Source organism: Ambystoma mexicanum, chromosome 4p (genome assembly GCF_040938575.1).
Source record: "Ambystoma mexicanum isolate Mex_15411 chromosome 4p, UKY_AmexF1_1, whole genome shotgun sequence".
NCBI classification, from domain to species: Eukaryota; Metazoa; Chordata; class Amphibia; order Caudata; family Ambystomatidae; genus Ambystoma; species Ambystoma mexicanum.
This window is the reverse complement of record NC_090927.1, coordinates 1,272,814,559-1,272,833,973: the sequence shown is the minus strand read 5'-3', so window position 1 is coordinate 1,272,833,973 and position 19,415 is coordinate 1,272,814,559. Positions and strand designations below refer to the sequence as shown.

The following is a 19,415-nucleotide window of genomic DNA, read 5'->3' as shown; positions in this document are numbered from 1 at the left end:
CAAAAATAAATAAATAATTCCTGGTACGCCCTCAGGCAAGGTCTATAAAGATTAATTAGTCCAGGGCCAAGTGTATATGAAAGCATAAGAAAATCTTAGGTATCAGCATAAATCGTCATTTTAGGTACTTTGTGAGTGTGCTCCATTTCATAACATAAAGGAACAGGTTTTAAAATAAAGTGCACCCATGTGTTCATACTTATTCTTTCTCACTTAAGACTTTCAGAGCCGGACCCCAGCCACACCCTGGAGGAGCGAGTGGTCCACTGGTACTTTAAGCAACTGGATAAAAATTCTAATGGAGATATAGGCAAAAAAGAAATCAAGCCATTCAAGAGACTACTGCGAAAGAAATCAAAGCCAAAGAAGTGTGTGAAGAAGTTTGTGGAATATTGTGATGTGAACAATGACAAATCCATATCTGTTCAAGAGCTCATGGGATGCCTGGGAGTGACAAAAGAAGAGGATAAAGGTCAAGCCAGCAAACGCCATAGTAAGAACTCTTTTCCAACCTTCTATTTTAATCATCAGAAATACATTAAGGTGTTTACAAGAACATACCAGCATGGGGGTAGCCAGTTGACAGAAATTACTGTTTTGATTTTCTTGGCATATGCTTTGCAGCAAATGGCTTCCACAATGAACAAACTTTAGGGTTATGTTGAAAAACTCAATACGTCAGTGGTTCGTTAGAAAAGGTGCATGTTAACCTTTAAGGGCTTGTTCAACGTCTCACATGAAGGTTTTTGTAGAGACATTCCACATGTCACAGCTCTTGGGTAAACTGTGCCTTGATCTCATACTGCAAGAGAAGTATTTCCTCAAGAGCTGGAATTGGGGAGAGGTACTCGACCGGTGGTCAAAAAGGTTGAGACTGCCCTATTTCCTGTTGACCGCCAGAGGCCCACATGCCTCTGCTTTTTTGGGCCAGAATTTTGCTAAAGCCTGTGACAACACTTACTGCAGTAGTTGATGCACTAAAGCATGTCAGACTTCTCCCTGAGTGCTGGGGTCCAAGCAAGGGATTGTGAGAAGAGTAAGGTGGTGGGATATTAGCCGACTCGTAGGAGCAGGGAGGGGGTCATGCAGCAAAATTGGGGGTTCTGGGATGCACCCCCCAAAGAGGAGATAGGTGGGGAGGAATGGAGAGAGTGACCTTATGGGGGTTCAATTTTTACATGGTGACCTCTGTAAAGTCATTCTTTCCACTATGACAATCGGGCATACATCTGGCAAACCTATATAGAAAAGCTATAAGGACCTTATTAAAATTAACGATAGCAGAGGCTTGATATTTTGTAACTGGGTCTTTTAAATATGTGGAATGCCCACTGGTTTCTTGAAAAAAAACAACATGCTAACTATAAAACAAAGAGCCACAATTGTCATCATCCATTCAAAGGGTGGCTACTGTTTTGGCAAACCTCCTGTCTTTCAATAACGACACGGAGCCCAGTTATTATTTGACTGTCTTTATTCTCTCTCTTCTCACAACTAACTTCCTCCTGGTTGGCCCTCCCCTTCCTCCCTGCTCCCACATGCCCTCCCTTGCCCACTGTCCTCCCATTTAAATGAGCCTGTTCTTATTTAGTCCACAACAGTTACAATACAATTAGTATGCGCTTACTCAGTGGCTTAGTTTCCCCTGGGGTCTGAGTGCTATGTGGAATGGCCCAGCACTCATAAAACTAGAAACTACATAGGAGGTTCAGGTTAGGCCAGTTTCTGAAGCAAAAATACCAATTTAAGAGTCCCTTTATAGACCTTTCTCAAATCAGGGCTCGGTTTCTCTAGTTCCCCTTTAATTTAGTTTAGCAGAGATTGGGCCTCATTCCGGGTTTGGAGCTAACCATGGAGTAATTAGCTTCATGGTTGCCTCCGAAACCGTCCCAAATCAGGCATGGTGAATGGTGTAATTACCGGTCCATTCCAGGGTTGGAGGGACCGGTAATTCCCCATTCACCTTTTGCCCTTCCCCATTCCCATTTCTGCCCCATAGGGCTCAATGGGAATGGGGAAGGAGGTAATTACGGCACTGTAAATTACGGTACCGTAATTACCTCCGAAGTACCTTTGCGGGTCCCGTACTTTACTCCTGCTAAAAGCTCGAGGTAAGGAAGGACCCGCAAAGGGACCTCGGAATACGGAGGTAAGGGATTACCGGCATCGGCACCCTTACCGTTGCCAGTAATTCCTTACCTCCAACCTCGGAATGACCCCCATTTTCTGCTCTTCCAATTTCGTGTTAGATCCCTCTCACAGACTTCAGGTTACACGCGATCGAACGCGAGACAGATAGTGAGAGGGATCTAACCTGAAATTGGAAGAGCAGACAATCTCTGCTAAACTAAATTAAAGGGGAACTAGAGAAACCGAGCCCTGATTTGAGAAAGGTCTATAAAGGGACAGAAACATGTGTCCTCCTAAAAGGACATTTCTATATATTAAATCTTCTTTTGAAACTGGGTGCAGTCTCATCCTGGGTCTTCTCTTCTATACTAATGCTTACATGTGGTATTTTTCTTGGCTAAGCCACCAGCCCACAGAGACGCGACCTTAGTAAATTCAAGTTTTTTGAAAATAAATTGAACTGCATTACCAAGTTCGAATTGACATGTCGCCATGTTAGACTGGACCAACAGAGCCAAGATTTGGTGAAACCTACCAATTTAAGAGTGTCTCTGTAAGTGTGGCAGAAGAGCTTTGGAATGTATAACTTATGTTCTCTTCTGTCGACTCCACAGCAGCCTTCTAAGAGCAGGGCTTACACCCCTACTTATTAGTAGAGGAAATCAATAGCTGTAATTCTAGAGCCAATTGAACCAGCTTTAACCTTTGCTGACTACCTTAAGTAGGAATGAGCCCTGCAGACCCGAAATAAGCACAGAATTGATGGTGCATATTGGAAAGGGATGTGTACCACATCTGGCTACTGACCACCGTTAGAAGGTGAAAAGGAAGTTTTTGGGGTGAACTGAAACATTTACCTCAAAATGTCTTTCAAGAATGTGCTGTGATTTTAGGATGACCTTGATGTAAAGGTGGGCAGGGTGGATGTAGATGAAAAAGTGGTGCAATACATCTTCGTACTGGGAGGGAGCTGTGCTTTTTGTGAAGGATCGGGATGCCAAAAGAGTTTGAGGAGAAAAAGGTGTCTGAGGTGGAGATATGGCGAAATCAAGAAATAAAGGAATAGTCTTAACATGTATTTACACAAGATTGTGCACTTGTTGTCCAAGGACGAACATGAAAATGAGAAGGGATTAGTTTGTGCATGTAATCAACTTTAATGTACATGTATGATTTAGATTTAGGAATAACATATGCCAAAGCACAACATCTGTCTTTGATTTGAGAGAAAGGTATTAACAAAACCATAGTTGAGTCCAATCAGCGATTCATAACAGACAGTGGCTGCGAAATGGAAGGCGCAAATGTTCATGCATTCTATCCCCTGCAAGCCCCTGAAAGCAGGTCCAGCGATTGAACGAGGGGACTCGAGTGCAGAAAAAGGACTAACTGCAGGAGGCACAAGGAGCAGTGCTGCTCAGAGGGGCTGGGGTGCAGGAGAAGGAGTAGCTGCAGGAGGCACAAGGAGCAGTGCTGCTCAGAGGGGCTGGGGTGCAGGAGAAGGAGTAGCTGCAGGAGGCACAAGGAGCAGTGCTGCTCAGAGGGGCTGGGGTGCAGGAGAAGGAGTAGCTGCAGGAGGCACAAGGAGCAGTGCTGCTCAGAGGGGCTGGGGTGCAGGAGAAGGAGTAGCTGCAGGAGCAGCAGACCAATAGCCATCCATCCATGCATAGTGAAGTGTGGAGCGTCCATTTGATAACTAGATGTGCAATGACCCCAGAAACAGTATTCACTCATGCGGGGTTTGGAAGCTCATTGGAATGAAAGGCTCTTAATGAGATTTTTAGATTTGCACCATTTTTAGATGGTAATGCAAAGGATAAATAGAAACATTAGATCCAAGCAAGAGCGTTTCTATTTGGGCTAGATCATTGCAAGCTGTTGTCTGAAAAGGCCCCGGTCTGCATTTTAGTTACCAGTGTGCCTGCCTGGCGATAGGGAGACCAAGTGGAAGGGAATCTGGGGCTGTGAATGACACATTCCCGAGGGCATCTCTCTGTGAATCAGGGATCTGCCTGGCATGGCAATCATTCGGTATTTGGGGGCCTAGGGCAAAACCATCTTTTTGGGCCCAATCCAACCAAAATCCCAAAAAAATGGGGGACCCAATAATCTCTGGTCATGCGCCCACATAACAACCTTTCACGTTTGCAGCCCATGGCTTCATATGTTGCCCTGTCAGTGGTTTAAATAAGCATGGGAACTCCCATGTACTTCCATAACCCCCTTCATACGTACTGGAATGAGAACAATACAAAACGGTAATTTCAAGGACAACATTAGAAGTTCGATGTGGGTACTTGCAACACTTGTGTGGACTGTTATGCTTCGTTGTTTGGCATGCTACTGAACCACAGTCACACCACTCTTGAGAGTATAGTCTTCCCCAACACACAATATGACAATAGGCAAAGGAGGTGTATCCCTTCCTTAAATGTGCGTGTTTTACCTTTATGATTGTGTTGGCTTGTAGAAGTGTGAGTGCTGAGTGGGCACTATAGCCTCTACTCACACGTGTACTCCTGCAGGGTAGAAGTCATTTTGGCACAATATTGTTTCCCGAACCTTGTCATACAAACAGGAACAATTATTTTGTAAATGTTTAACTTTTATGAACTAAAATGAATAATCTGTTTTTTTAGAGTTTATTTGGAAAGTACACAAACAACATGATAAAACAATAATGCACAATTAAAAAGATCAGTATAGAATAATGTTATGCAAAACCATAATAATTGAAGATTTATTTTCACCATCCTAAATGGAAGTCTGCAAGTAGCAGAGTACTAATGTACGTGAGCCCAAAAAATGCTCATCTGGTTTTGACTAATGTATATGAAAGATTTAACCAACAAAATAAACTGTGTGATCAGTTCGCCTGCTTAATTTGTGGCACATGCTGGCAGATTATTAATGGCATGCATCCTGTGTCAAATAAGCAGACCTCAAAATAATTTTCCTGGAGGCCTGTATGCGCTATCTTTTTACAGCACAAAATTAGCTCTGAAGCAAATGAGTAATGTACGAAAGCATAGAGTCAATGGGTGAACTTATATGAATAATCTTAGAACAGGGGTTAGGAACCTGCTGTTCCGAAGACATATTTTACTAAAAGTGTAATGATCCCTCATCATTGATTTTGCTGCATAGGGATGATAGGAATTGTAGACCAAAAGATCTGTAAAGTCAATTTTGAGGGTTCCTAACTGACAAGTATTGACTGTCAGTGTCACAATTGGAAGGACATGGAGAGAGGAGCTACAGAGCGTTACAGGCACAGGGTACATGTGTGTGGGGAAATGTCTGTGATATTTAGTCAGCTTGCGCCTGTCTAAGATACCTTACTCTCAAACGCCTACAAGAAAAGAACATCCAACAATGGGCTAAAATGGCACCATAATGTGAGAAGGAACAGATATTCCATGGAGAAAGGACAGTGCAATACAGTAAGATTAGATGAACTGTCCAGGATCACAGTATTGTGCACTGGCAAGGCATTGATAGTTTGCGTACACTGTGTTGAATTTGGCTTCCTAATCACCTCTCCAAATTAACACAGTGGGGGTCGTCGCCTTTGTTTGCACTTACGTGCTGTTGGGTCCACAGCATGCAATTTTGGATCACGCTCAAAGCAGAGAGTAAATGTGAAGAGTAAAGCAAGGTAAAATCGCTTTTACTCTTCACTTTTATTCTCCACTTCAAGAGAAATAAAAACCTTTCTTCAAATTACGCTTCCCAACCAGAGTTTTATAATGGATTCCAATGGAATCTGCCTGCTAATTACCAAATGTAAGATGTATTCCATTGGAATCTGTTGGTTGTACGCCTGAATGAAAATCTCATGCAGGTAAAAATGGGTGCTCCTCCAAAATGGAGGTGGAAAGCAAAGCAGAGATGACGTCCTGAGCATTGAACAAGAGAGAAAATGGGACAGGATGTTAAATGGAGGTGTAAAAGCAATACTCTTTGCGTTTAGGCCTCCATGTAATGCAGAAAATGACACCCATTGTGTGTTTTAATTGGGGGTGCCTGCTCAGTTTTTATAATGCACATTTGAAGGGACCGAAATCTAGACCTGCACCATGCTCATGCTATATTACTTTTTAGTACCAGCACTTTCTCGTGCAATTATATTGTTTTGAATCATAATAGTTGTTACCATCACCACATTTGGTATCCTCATTTTCATTAAGCTTAGCGAGAGTATAGGCCAAATCTTTCGTGCAGCATCTCTTAACAGACAGAGCTATCCTTTGAAACACCTTTGCACTCAAGGTTATAAATGTGTATTTCAACTCTGGTTATTTCATGATATGATATGGCATTTATAACGCGCCTATAGACAAGTGTTTCAAGGCGCGACAAGGCAAGGGAGGGGAACAGAGGGAAGACAGAGACAACGATCTTACTAGGCCAGGTGTCATTGAGATCGCGCAAGTGCAGGGGAGGGGGGAAAGGAAAAGTGCAGGGGGCAGGAGGGAGGCGGCAATGCAGCACATAGGATCAACAGTACAAAATAAATAGAATAAATTAAAACAATAGGTAAAAGTGCGGCCAGCTTGTGGCAAGTGCAGAGATGAGTGCAGACATCAGTGTCAGGAGCTGGGGGGATTGTAGGGATACAGAAACAGCCCCCAAGTGCAGAGCTTGCCTGGGAGAAAGTGCAGGTGTGCCGCTGGCGAGGGAAGGGGCCTGGGCCCGAAATCAGAGGATATCCAGGTGACTAGTGCAGTTTCAGTCAGGAGTTCAGCAGGGGAGAGGAGGAGAGAAAGCATTAGCAAAGAATAAGGTCTTGAGGTGCTTCTGGAACTGGAGATGGTTCTCCTCAAGTTTCAGGGAGGCAGGGAGGTTGTTTCAGAGGGTGGCCCCAGCCGAAGAAAGAAATCTACCACCAACTCGTTGCTTGGAGAAGCGACTGACCCTGAGGGAGTTGGAGGCGGATGAGCAAAGAGCTCAGGAAGGAAGATATTTAGGAAGAGAAAGTTGAAGGTATTGAGGCCCCAGGCCACAGAAGGCCTTGTGGACAATGCAGAGGGTTTTGAACGTAATCCTCGCAGGCACTAGGAGCCAGTTCAGAGATTTCAGTTCTGGAGAGATACGATCCCTGAGCTTGAGGCCAAGGACACGTCTCGCATTCCTATTTTGGATGAGTTGCAGAAAGCGGCGAGTAGAAGCAGGCAGATTTAGAAAGAGGTTGTTGCAGTAGTCCAGCCTAGAGAGAACCAGAGCTCTGGAGACAGTGAGCTTTTGGGGGAAGGAGAGGAAAGGAGAATACCTCTGAGGAGGTGCAGCTGGTAGTGTGACTTTTAGAGACGTCAGAGATGTGAGGAGAGTGTGGAGTTGAAGATTACCCGGAGGTTTTTAGCCTAACAGGTGGGAGAAGGAAGGAAGAGGGCCAAGAGAGGTCAGCCAGAGAGCAATAGGAAAGGAGGGAGCAAGTGTGCCGATGAGGAGAATCTCAGTCTTACTGGCATTAAGGCAGAGATCATTGGCGGCACACACCACTCCTGGATAGCAGACAGTCAGAAATGAGAGAAGGCGAAGAGGTGGCGGAAGTGAGCCTGAAAATGAGTTTAGTGTCATCTGCATAGCACTGAAAGTTTGGGCAGAGAGCGGCAATGCGGTGGGCAAGAAGTGCCAGTTATTGGCCAGGGAGAGAGGTTAGACCCCTGAGGAACACCACAGGTAGAGACAGAGATAGCGGATAGGAAGGACCCAAGTTGGACCTGGGAGTGTCGATCAGAGAGGAACAAGGTCAGCCAAGCCAGGGCCTGATCAGTGACACCCAGGTGATCATGTGATCAATGCATTCACTAAAGAAAAGTAAAAAGGCTTCACAGGTTGTGATATAGTAAACACACAAACTGTAAGTACTACAATAAACAGGGAGTGCATTACAGGATTAATAGTGGTAAAATCAGATCTCAATTGTAAACAATGGGCAGGCCGCAGGCACATAGATTCAGCACCACACTTATCAAGACGAGGTATGTATATTTTGTAAAATAAGTGCATTGCCTTCTTTGCATTAGGTAGCCAGCTGAGGGACCCCATTAATGAGTCCTCACATAAAGGCTTCTATGGTGTCTGGTGGTGAGACCTGCAATCCGGCCACATGTCCACAACATTAAGCTCAATAATGGCGCAAAGTCTGTCCATACAAACCAATTCTGAATCACCCCACTTGTAGAATGCATTATTTTTAATTATCTGCATGTACACTTAGCATTTATAAGTCGATGCACATGGTTTTCAATTGTCACATGAAATAAAACACTGTCCCTTACAGATTTCCTTAACAGGTACACTCCATTCACTTGTATAAAGGTCAGATGGTACATTTCAGGCACCAAGCTGTCCCATGATCTAAGAACAATGGAAACGAATGATCTGCACCCTGCTTTGGCACGCTCAACCATTTATGGGTCAATGGCAGGACCTTACATTGTTATCTTGCTCATGAGCAACCACTGATCCCTATGTGTTTTGTTTTCTTTTCATTTGGGAAGTTGCTACTCATTTCTTCTTCTCCTCTTCTGAAAGACTTGAAAGGCCAATTAAAAGTCTTTTTTCTCTCTTCAGCTGTTTAAAGTTATTGAGACAGAATAACCACTAGACCACTTTTTGTGTTTGATTTTGAGAATAATTGGATCAGATCCATTTTATATCAAAGTTTCAACAGGAGCAGAACAATTATAAACTATTCTGCATTCTGAAAATGTTCGATCCGAGACGCATCGTGGCAAATTAGAAACATCTCCTTGATTACCTTAGCATATTGTTAAAACTCTATTTAACGCACAGAATAGACCCCCCCTTTCTCTGTTTTACCCCACGAATTGAGACAAGTATATTATTTTTAATGTGTGTCTGTGCTGTTTTTTTTTTGTTTTGTTAGTACTGATTGCTTTTGGTCTGCGGGTGGTAAAAAATGTAGAGGAGCATTTCTCCTGTGACCATGGAGATGATCAGAAATGCCTTCATTCCTCTTTTCTCAATAGGCTAAAATGGATATTTGAAGAGTTAACAAAATGGTTGTAGACGACTCAAGTTGCTCTATATTCGCTGCCTTTACATTGGACCTCATTACGGCTAGTTGCATAGAGTGTTGTAGTATTTTCCTCTGTGCGCTTATAATGGCATGAATAAATGGAATACAAATTTGGCAAAGGTGAGAAAAGAAAGGGAATATGTATAGGCTCAGTGTAGGGTTGGGGTCTGTGATTCGCGCTAGCATCTTTAGTCACAACGCATGATTTGTTTGAGTGTCTGGATCTCAGATGTGATCCAGGGCTGGGCAAGGGAACAGGAAGGTGTGAATATGCATGCATGATAGTGTTGGTCAAAGGGAGTCATAAGTGCATAGTGAAAGTCAGAAGAATCCTAGTCAATAGAAGCGACATAATAGGGGAGAGCCAGAAAAGAGGTCCTCATTTTATCAAAGTAAGAGGCAAGGGAGGCTTGCTTGAATTTCCTCTTTGAAGATTTAAGAGGAGTGCAGGGTGGTCGGGCCAAGATGTTAAAAGTGAACAATCGAGTGATCAGATGTTGAGAGATCAGAGAGGTCAGAGGAAGAGAGTGAAGTAGCGAGAAGACAATGCCAAGAAAGCTCACACCAGAGTGGTTAGACTGGTCATGATGCGAGTAGAGGGAGTGGTCAGACAGAAGTGAGTTAATTTCAAGGCGGGTGGATTCAAAGCGAAGGTCAGTTCAGAAAAACTCCAAACTGGATTACTACAATGCTATCCTTACAGGGATCCTGGAAAAGCTGCGTACACAGCTACAAAGGGCATAAAGTGCAACTGTGAGACTTCTGTTCGAGGTCCAAAAATTATCATCTTTTCACATCATCGTAAGGCCATTCATTGGTTTGCCGGTAAAACGGATAATTATTTTTAAGATTCTTTGTCCTGTTTTTAAATGCTTAGACAGACTTGCTCCCACCTATCTCATGGCAAAACTTGCACCCTACTGACCTGCACAATCACTAGGATCCTCCAATAAACATCTTCTAGCAGCTGTTTCCTACTTTGTTCACATAGCTGACAGATACATATCGGTTTTGGGTCCTCATTTAAGGAACTCACTCCCCATTGATCTTCAAACAAAGGATTCCTTTTCATCATTCCAGAAAAATCTAAACGCTTATTGTTAGGAAAGGTTTCTCTTTGAATAACTTTCCCTCCATATTTTATGGACCCCCAAATATTTTGCTTTTGTTTCTGAACTTGTCCTGACTTCTGACAGGGAAGTGAAAGCTTGATCTTCATCCCCCTGGCCTTTTGCTCATTTTGTCATGGCATGCAGAAACTGATCAATCCTTCAGACTATCTGTACTTGGAAACTATGTTTGCTTTTTTGTCTTTTTACCTTTTTCCCATTTATTGGGTTTGGCTAACCTCTCGGAGTTACCTTGTTCACTATAAATAGGATGGCCTCCAAAAATCTCTCCACCGTGCCCGATTCTAGAAATCCATCTGAAGAAATTGGTGTTACAGTGGTGAGGATAAGGTCTTGGGTACCACAATGTTGTCTGCTGGTGCAGTATCCTAATTCTGTTTACAGAGAACACTGTGATTTGGACTTAGTAGTAGTATATCAGTTGCCTACTCTTTTTTTAATGGAAACATTTGCTATGTCTACTCTTACTGCACTGAAAGTAGAAAACTTAAAATAATTGTGTATAGACTGAGGATTGCTATCTTCTGGAAACCAAGCTGGTTTGGTACAGAGATTGTTTGATCACCAGAAGTCTAGGATTGTTCCTTTGCCTATTAATAGTGATGCAGTAGATGCTAGGGTGGGGCCGCCCAGCAGTAGCAATGGACTTGTGGCAACTGCCACTGTTGAGAATTCACAGGAAGAGGAAGCAAAGTCTTCCAATGTTTCCCTGACAACTTCAGTAGTTTAGGTCATGTGGGAGGTTAACAGAGAGATGCACAGGCTGAGACAGAAAGAGCTGGATTTTAACATGGCTAAAATGGAGTTTGGCTGGGTTGAAAAACAAAATGATAGGGATCCCCAATTGAAGCTGGCCAGACTGCAAGGGTCTCAATGCACCTCCAGAGGTTCAGGAAGTGGTTCAGCATACCTTTCTCATACTAGATTTCCTAAGGATCTGCTCAGTATGAATGTTGAAAAGAATGACACCATAGATTGGCACACAACTTTTGAGTCTGCTTGTGAGGTGCAGGAAGTAGGTGAGCCTGACAAGATTTCTTGCTTGCTCAGCAGACTACCCCATTTTGGCCGTAGTGCTATTATGGGCATGTCAAAAGTCTTCAGAACAGATTTTGACATATTGAAGCAGGCTCTCCCCTTAATGTTTGGGAACACTCCTGCCAAATAATTAAAGAGGTTCAGAGAGTATAAGAATAAAGATAATACATGGGTAACTTTTGTTACAGATTCCTTACAAAACTTGAGTGACTGTGTAGAAGGCCATAAAGTAACAACTTTTCAAGGGATTAGCAACCTGCTCATGCTGGAAAATATGTTTGTCTCTTGTTCGCCTGAGCTTAAGCAGCATTTGCCAGATTCTAAGGAGTTAGATCCTGAGAAACGAGCTATTGCTGCTTATCTTTGGGTTTCCCACACAGTGTCCCATGAAGACAATCATGCTTCAGGTTAGCATGTGGAGGAGAAGAATCAAAAGGAGAAAATGGGTGGGTCTACTGAGAAAACCTCTTCCCAGAAGGTCCACAAAATGTTTCATAAGGGGAATAAATCACAGGATCATGGAAAGGGTAGTGGCACTAACTATCCCAAGCATGAGTGTAGACACACTAAGCCTCCCTGCATGCACATATCCAGTGGGTTGTGTGTAACCTATGAAACAGGTGACCATGTGAAGGGGGACCCCAAATCTAAAAGTACGACCTTGGGGATCAATCTGTGAATATGGCTTTTTCTCATGAACAAGATGAGACCCTTAAAGGGGTATCCTTCTCTTTAGATACCTTGCCCAATGATGAAGGATCTGGATAGAGTTAGTTTCCTTTGAACAGAGCATTGCTGGAGCTTCTGCTCCTATACCTGATCTTTCCCAAAAGACCTTTGGGAAGGATAGTGTGCAAGAAGAAATTTTAAGTGCTCTACTATTTGGAACACCTGACCCAGACCAACTCAGGTAGGTTCCTCAATGGTAAACCCAGAGGCTCTTATCAGAGTTCCTCTGGTGACTATTCAGGTAACTTTAGATCCCTCTCCCAACTTCCCAGTAATGCATGTCATTGTAGCTGTGAATAATGAAGGGCATCTCTCAGTCTTAGGAGAAGGGATCCTAGAAGAGTTCTGTAAGAGATCACACTTCAGGACCTAGGTCCTGTGAGACACTCTGCAGTCCCTTCAAGCAGTAGCTCTCAGTATCATGCTGCCTTAGTCAAGTCTATGGGCAAGCTGAAGGGGAAGCCTAAGGCCAAAGGAGAGATACATCATAAAAGAAGAGGGAAAGAAAGTATTCTCCCTGACATATCTACAACTGAGGTTAAAGCAGTTGGACAAATCTCTGAACCTGATGAAAAAGAGTGTTTGTCATAAACTCGCTATGCTTGTGGGATTCCTGACTACCAAGCTTGCTCGCAGAAGAGAAGGACCTATGGAAGAGATTAGTAAGTGCCAACAGAATATATCATCACTTAAAGGTCTATGGAGGATGAACCTCCTATGAAGCAACCAATCCAGAAGTAAGGTGGGTTACTAGTGTGTAAGCCCACAACGCCTACTAGAGGAGACTATAAGAGGTTGGAAATCCTGCTGGCCCATGATAGCTGCCCTAGTGGAAAACCCCTGTAGGGGTTCCGCCTCTTGCCAGCAATCTGACAAAAGTGGAAGAGGGATTCAAAATCTACAATCATCACTACCAGTGGTGGGTGCATATTTTGAAGAGATGGGGCCTAACTTAGTTACACCTCTAAATCTGTGTACATTCTCAGGCAATCAGATTATTGTAGTGGTTGCTGATCACACCACCAGATATCCTGATGATAATCGTCAGCAGAAAACGACTGCCAAGCCATTCATTCTAGCTTTATTGGACCCTCTTACCAGGGGTAGTTTCCCAGAAGAAGATGTGCCTGTCTCAGGCACCAACTTCATATCCAAGTATATGCAGGCCTTATGGAAGGAAGGTGAGGTGACTTATCAGTTGTCACCCACAGATCCCCCACACTCGGTTGGTCTGAGGGAGATATTCTTTGCAACTCGGCACAGTATGATTACAGCCCTTAAGGAGCGCCAAAGAAGGCAGTGGGACCTTTTTCTCTCACACAAAGTTGAAAGCCTCAGTAATGTAAACTATTAAATGAACCTTGGAATACTACAAAGGCTCCCATGGGTTCCCTATGAGTAGGTGGAAGGATTACATCTTCATAGATGAAATAGGAGCCAGCCCTTTTCTGGGTTTCACAAAGGGAGGGAGAGGCACCTGAATCTCTAATTAATGTGTTCCAGGGTAGCTCTTCTTATGAATTAATTGAGGGGGCTAGTTTCCCCTCCGCTGACTCTACAACAGCATTCATGAAAACTTTGCTGAGGCAATATCCCCCTTGTTTCCCTAATTACAAGCGTAATACTTTGGTGGGAGCAGGACTGTGTCACTAGATTTAGTGGACCTGTCATTTCCAGGAGTTGTAGTTGTTCGGACCAAGTAAGATCTTACATTATGATTGAGGTTAAGACAATGTTGGATATAGGGGTGCTAGGTACTTCTAGTAGTCCTCGGTCCATTCCTGTGGTTGTGGTGCCAAAAGCAGGTATATATGATTTGAGATTCTGTAATTAACACCTATCTTTTCCTGGGATCCTTTCTACTGCAATCATCTAAACAATGCTTGCTTTTTCCAAGGTTGGCGCACAGATGCAGTTTAGTCTGCTCAGTGTTCCCCCCTTTGCTGGAGGGGAATATGCGTTTGATGCATGCATTCAAATTCACAGAAGGAGATGAGATGAGAGGGCAAGGGGGTTGAAAGAGAGCCACACCCATAACAGGAGTAGGAGGGAGGATGATAGGTGTTGAAGTGATCAATGATGAAGGAAAGTTATTGCAGAGGGATTGTGCAATCCACATACCAAGTGAACTCCTGGTAGGAGGAGAACATATGGCATTGTGTGGTTGGTGAAGGGGATAGGGGATGAGGTTAGTGATCCTGGGGAGCAGGAGCATTGGTCTTGAGGGGTGTGGGTGCAGGTAGAGAGAAATATGATGCGCAGGGAGAGCAAAGTCACATTTAGACAGAGTTGTGGCTAAAGGCTATGAGAGATGGGGTGGATAAGAGTGAGCACAAGGAGGAAGGGAGCAAGGTCAAGATGCATGATGTACATGAAATCGGTAAATGAAGACAGTGAAGGAACGGTGCAACCCAAGAAGGAGAGGGTAGTTGGGTGACTGGATAGAGAACCAGGAATGTTTGGCTGGGAAGGAAGTGTTTTGAGTTGGGCTATTGGTAAACCACAGATAACAGGTCCAAAACAGGGATATTCTTTGTTTCTTTGAGGTAACATCAGCTCTGCAGTGAATGGAGAGTGAAGGGGTTTAAGGATTCCTATGTTGAGAAGCAGTTATTCTGAACAGACTCCCTGGAAATGCACGGAGAATGATGATAGTTTAGTGCAAGCCACTCAGCAGCACCACGCCTCACCGAACTGGAGGTGTATTCTATCCAAGGGTCAGAATCTTCTTCAGAAATCTTCTATGGGTGAACCTCATAGAGTTCTTATGCATGCAATTTTCAAGGATTTAGACAGGGCTGCTGTCTAGTACAGGTGCTGAGGAAACTAGAGAGAACCTTTTAGTGTGCAGTCTAAAGGCTATAGCCCCTTTGCACCCACTCTTCCCCAGAGGGGCTCAAGTAAAAGTACACCTACCAAGATGGGTGGTTCCGGATTGCAACACCACTGCTGGAAGCAGTTCTAGGTCATTAGCAGGAACTTGCTGGAAATCAGAAGGACAAACGCCTTTGAAGCTGTGAAAACAGAGTAATGGGGAACGTAGAGGAAAAGACCCCGACATTTTTAGCAAAAAGAAATAATAATGTATTATCATATGTATTGTATTGCATGTATTATGTAGTGATTGATGATTTTGTAATACAATTGATGTGAAAGGTTTGTACGAACTATAACGCATTATTAATAAATAAACATAAAATAATAATATATTTGGATGAAATGGTGGTTCAAGGAGCAAAAAGACAGGATAGGCCCTTAGAGACCTGTATCTCTCAGGCAGTGGAAAGGGAGCAGTCTTCTGAGCCACGGTTCTGAGAGCTCATTTTTCTGTTTTTGTTGTGTTTTGTTTGCTTTTACAAAGACAGAAAGTGCAGTCTCTTTATTATCAGCAGAGACTTGTGTTCTCATTTTCTGTGAGCGTGTGTTTATTTTAGTCTCTTCAAGGCAGATAGAATTAAACTATAATCATACTCCTTTCAGTCAATCTGTTTTCATAATGAGTTTTATTTTGCCAGGATGGTTTATATTGTGATTTATGTACTTGCCAAGCTATCTCTGCATATAACAAATAGCTTCACCAACTAGAAGTGCCTAACTTGCAAACTGGAAAGAAAGCATTCGTTTGTCAAATAATGTAACCTCGCTGTACATTAGCTGTCAAAATTGAGAGTGATTTAGTTTGCTGTGTATGCTATTCAAAACAAGCCTCCGTCCTGTTTTTTAGGCTATAGTGTAATACTGACACAGCCAAGAGTTATGGCTTATGAATAGTGAACATGTTTCTGTGTTTCAACTATTCACCACAGAAAAAAAGATGTTGTTTCCAAATGTCTCTCTAGCCTGTCCCCACCATAAAAATGTTTACATGTTATTTGGGGCTGGTGGCCATAGCACAAAATGCCTGCACCCTCTTAGGCCACGTCCAACACTATTTGGACCACCCCCGGTATGCATTAAGAAGGGAGAGGCAAAAAGTCAACCGGCTGATTTATTTTATTTGTATTCATTTTATTGTGCATTTGTTAGGCGCGTCTAGAGCAAGTAAATTGAGTTTCAGGAGTTACATATCTGAGAAAACGTTGTACTTTGTAGACCAGCAATGAGGATATGAGAACATTTAGGGGCCGATTCATGGAACAAACGTGCGCCGAAAATCTTCGCGCAAGCAGGCGCAAGCGCAAACAAACAGTCGCACGCGCACGCGTGCGATTCATGGCAGTCCCTGCGCGTGTTCACCTTGGGATGTGCGCCAAACCCGTGCATGGCGCACAAGTCACTGCAACATCCCGAAAGGCGTGCGCGACGCGCACAGTGAAAGCGCACAACCTCGGCGCATACACCAGATAGTGGGCGGGACACGGGGCGTAACGCGCGGAATGGGGAACAACGCTCGAAAATAAGGGCGTAACTGGGGATGTACTGCAGGGAAGCAGACGGAACGCCCACACGCACTCGAACCACACGTATTCATGGAATCGAATAGGGCAAAGCCACGCACAGCCAAAGACACGCACAAGCTGAAACACGTCCGCCACACGAAGGCAGGCGGTAGAGTCCCAGCGCATCACAAAAGTGGCAACATACAGCAATTGGGCCTGTGCGAGCGGGGTACGTGTATTGCGGGGGTGCGCGGGAAGTCACACACGCGATTGAGCGGGGTACGTGTACATCGGGGGTGCACGGAAAGTTACACGCGATTGAGCGGGGTACGTGTATTTTGGGGGCGCGCGGGAAGTTACACACGCGATTGAGCGGGGTATGTGTATTTCGGGGGTGCGCGGGAAGTTACACACGCGATTGAGCGGGGTACGTGTATTTCGGGGGTGTGCGGGAAGTTACACACGCGATTGAGCGGGGTACGTGTATTTCGGGGGTGCGCAGGAAGCAACACACGCGATCAAGCGGGGTACGTGTATTTCGGGGGTGCGCGGGAAGTCACACACGCGATTGAGCGCGGTACGTGTACATCGGGGGTGCGCGGAAAGTTACACGCGATTGAGCGGGGTACGTGTATTTCGGGGGCGCGCGGGAAGTTACACATGCGATTGTGCGGGGTACGTGTATTTCGGGGGTGCGCGGGAAGTTACACACGTGATTGAGCGGGGTACGTGTATTTCGGGGGTGCGCGGGAAGTTACACACACGATTGAGCGGGGTACGTGTATTTCGGGGGTGCGCGGGAAGTTACACATGCGATTGAACGGGGTACTTGTATTTCGGGGGTGCGCGGGAAGTTACACACGCGATTGAGTGGGGTACGTGTATTTCGGGGGTGCGCGGGAAGTTACACACGCGATTGAGCGGGGTACGTGTATTTCAGGGTTGCGCGGGAAGTTACACAAGCGATTGAGCAGGGTACGTGTATTTCGGGGGTGCGCGGGAAGTTACACACGCGATTGAGCGGGGTACGTGTATTTCGGGGGTGTGCGGGAAGTTACACACACGATCACATCAGGGTACGTGTATTTCGGGGGTGCGCGAGTAGTTAAACACGCGATCTCATCAGGGTACGTGTATTTAGGGGGTTTGCGGGAAGTTACACACGCGATCTCATCAGGGTACATGTATTTCGGGGTGCGGGGGAAGTATCCCACGCAACATCAGCAGGGTACGTGTATTCCAGGGGTGCGCGGGAAGTTCCACACGCAATTCCATTAGGGTACGTGTATTACAGGGGTGCGCGGGAAGTTCCACACGCGATCTCATCAGGGTACATGTATTACAGGGGTGCGCGGGGAGCAGCACACGTGAATTGCACGTGTGGGTCCTCCCAGGTGTTCCCTCTACACCCTCCACGGCCCCTGCAAGTGGCTCACACCACAGGGGCCTACCCTAGACATGTCCTGCAGGCACCCCATCCACCATGGCCATGCCCCCCCAGCCAACCCACATGTCAACTTGCACTACTGCCCACCAACGCATGTCCCCCTGCACCCACAGCCACCAGGGGCACCCTCCACCAGGCCCCCACCCATGTCTCCCACCACCCCCACCCCCCAGCCTCCAGGGGCAGCCTCCACCAGGCCCCCACCCATGTCTCCCAGCACCGCCACCCCCCAGCCACCAGGGGCAGCCTCCACCAGGCACCCCCCCATGTCTCCCACCCCCCCATCCCTCAGCAGTGCAGGGGCAGCCTCCACCAGGCCCCCACCCATGTCTCCCACCACCCCACCCCCCAGTCACCAGGGGCAGCCTCCACCAGGCACCCACCCATGTCTCCCACCACCCCCACCCCCCCAGCACTGTGGGGCACCCACCACCAGGCCCCCACCCATGTCTCCCAGCAACCCCACCCCCCCAGCACTACAGGGGCAGCCTCCACCAGGCCCCCACCCATGTCTCCCAGCACCCCCACCCCCCAGCAGTGCAGGAGCACCCACCACCAGGCCCCCACCCATGTCTCCCAGCACCCCCACCCCCCAGCAGTGCAGGGGCAGCCTCCACCAGGCCCCCACCCATGTCTCCCACCACCCCAACCCCCCAGCAGTGCAGGGGCAGCCTCCACCAGGCCCCCACCCATGTCTCCCACCACCCCCACCCCCCAGTCACCAGGGGCAACCTCCACCAGGCACCCACCCATGTCTCCCACCACCCCCAACCCCCAGCACTGTGGGGCACCTGCCAGCAGGCCCCCACCCATGTCCAACTCATGTTCCCCACCACCCCCACCCCCCAGCCACCAGGTGCAGCCTCCACCAGGCCCCCACCCATGTCTCCCACCCCCCCAGCAGTGCAGGGGCAGCCTCCACCAGGCCCCCACCCATGTCTCCCACCACCCCCACCCCCCAGTCACCAGGGGCAGCCTCCACTAGGCCCCCACCCATGTTTCCCACCACCCCCACCCCCCAGCACTGTGAGGCACCTGCCAGCAGGCCCGAACCCATGTCCAACTCATGTTCCCCACCACCCCCACCCCCAGCCACCAGGGGCAGCCTCCACCAGGCCCCCACCCATGTCTCCCACCCCCCCACCTCCTAGCAGTGCAGGGGCACCCACCACCAGGCCCCCACCCATGTCTCCCAGCACCCCCACACCCCAGCCACCAGGGGCAGCCTCCACCAGGCCCCCACCCATGTCTCCCACCCCCCCAGCAGTGCAGGGGCAGCCTCCACCAGGCCCCCACCCATGTCTCCCACCAGCCCAACCCCCCAGCAGTGCAGGGGCAGCCTCCACCAGGCCCCCACCCATGTCTCCCACCACCCCTCCCCCCAGTCACCAGGGGCAGCCTCCACCAGGCACCCACCCATGTCTCCCACCACCCCCACCCCCCAGCACTGTGGGACACCCACCACCAGGCCCCCACCCATGTCTCCCAGCACCCCCACCCCCCAGCACTACAGG

The 19,415-nt window shown here is 46.7% G+C and overlaps 1 protein-coding gene across 3 annotated transcripts in view; it reads left to right on the top strand.

Moving 5' to 3' along the window:
- The window catches only part of SMOC2 (SPARC related modular calcium binding 2), an 884,027-nt gene that overhangs the window by 795,270 nt on the left and 69,342 nt on the right, over window positions 1-19,415 (top strand). For all 3 annotated transcript variants that reach the window (XM_069606961.1, XM_069606960.1, XM_069606962.1), the window contains exon 11: window positions 219-493. In XM_069606961.1, coding sequence (XP_069463062.1) covers window positions 219-493 — 275 coding nt within the window. The remainder of the gene's footprint in view (window positions 1-218; window positions 494-19,415) is intronic.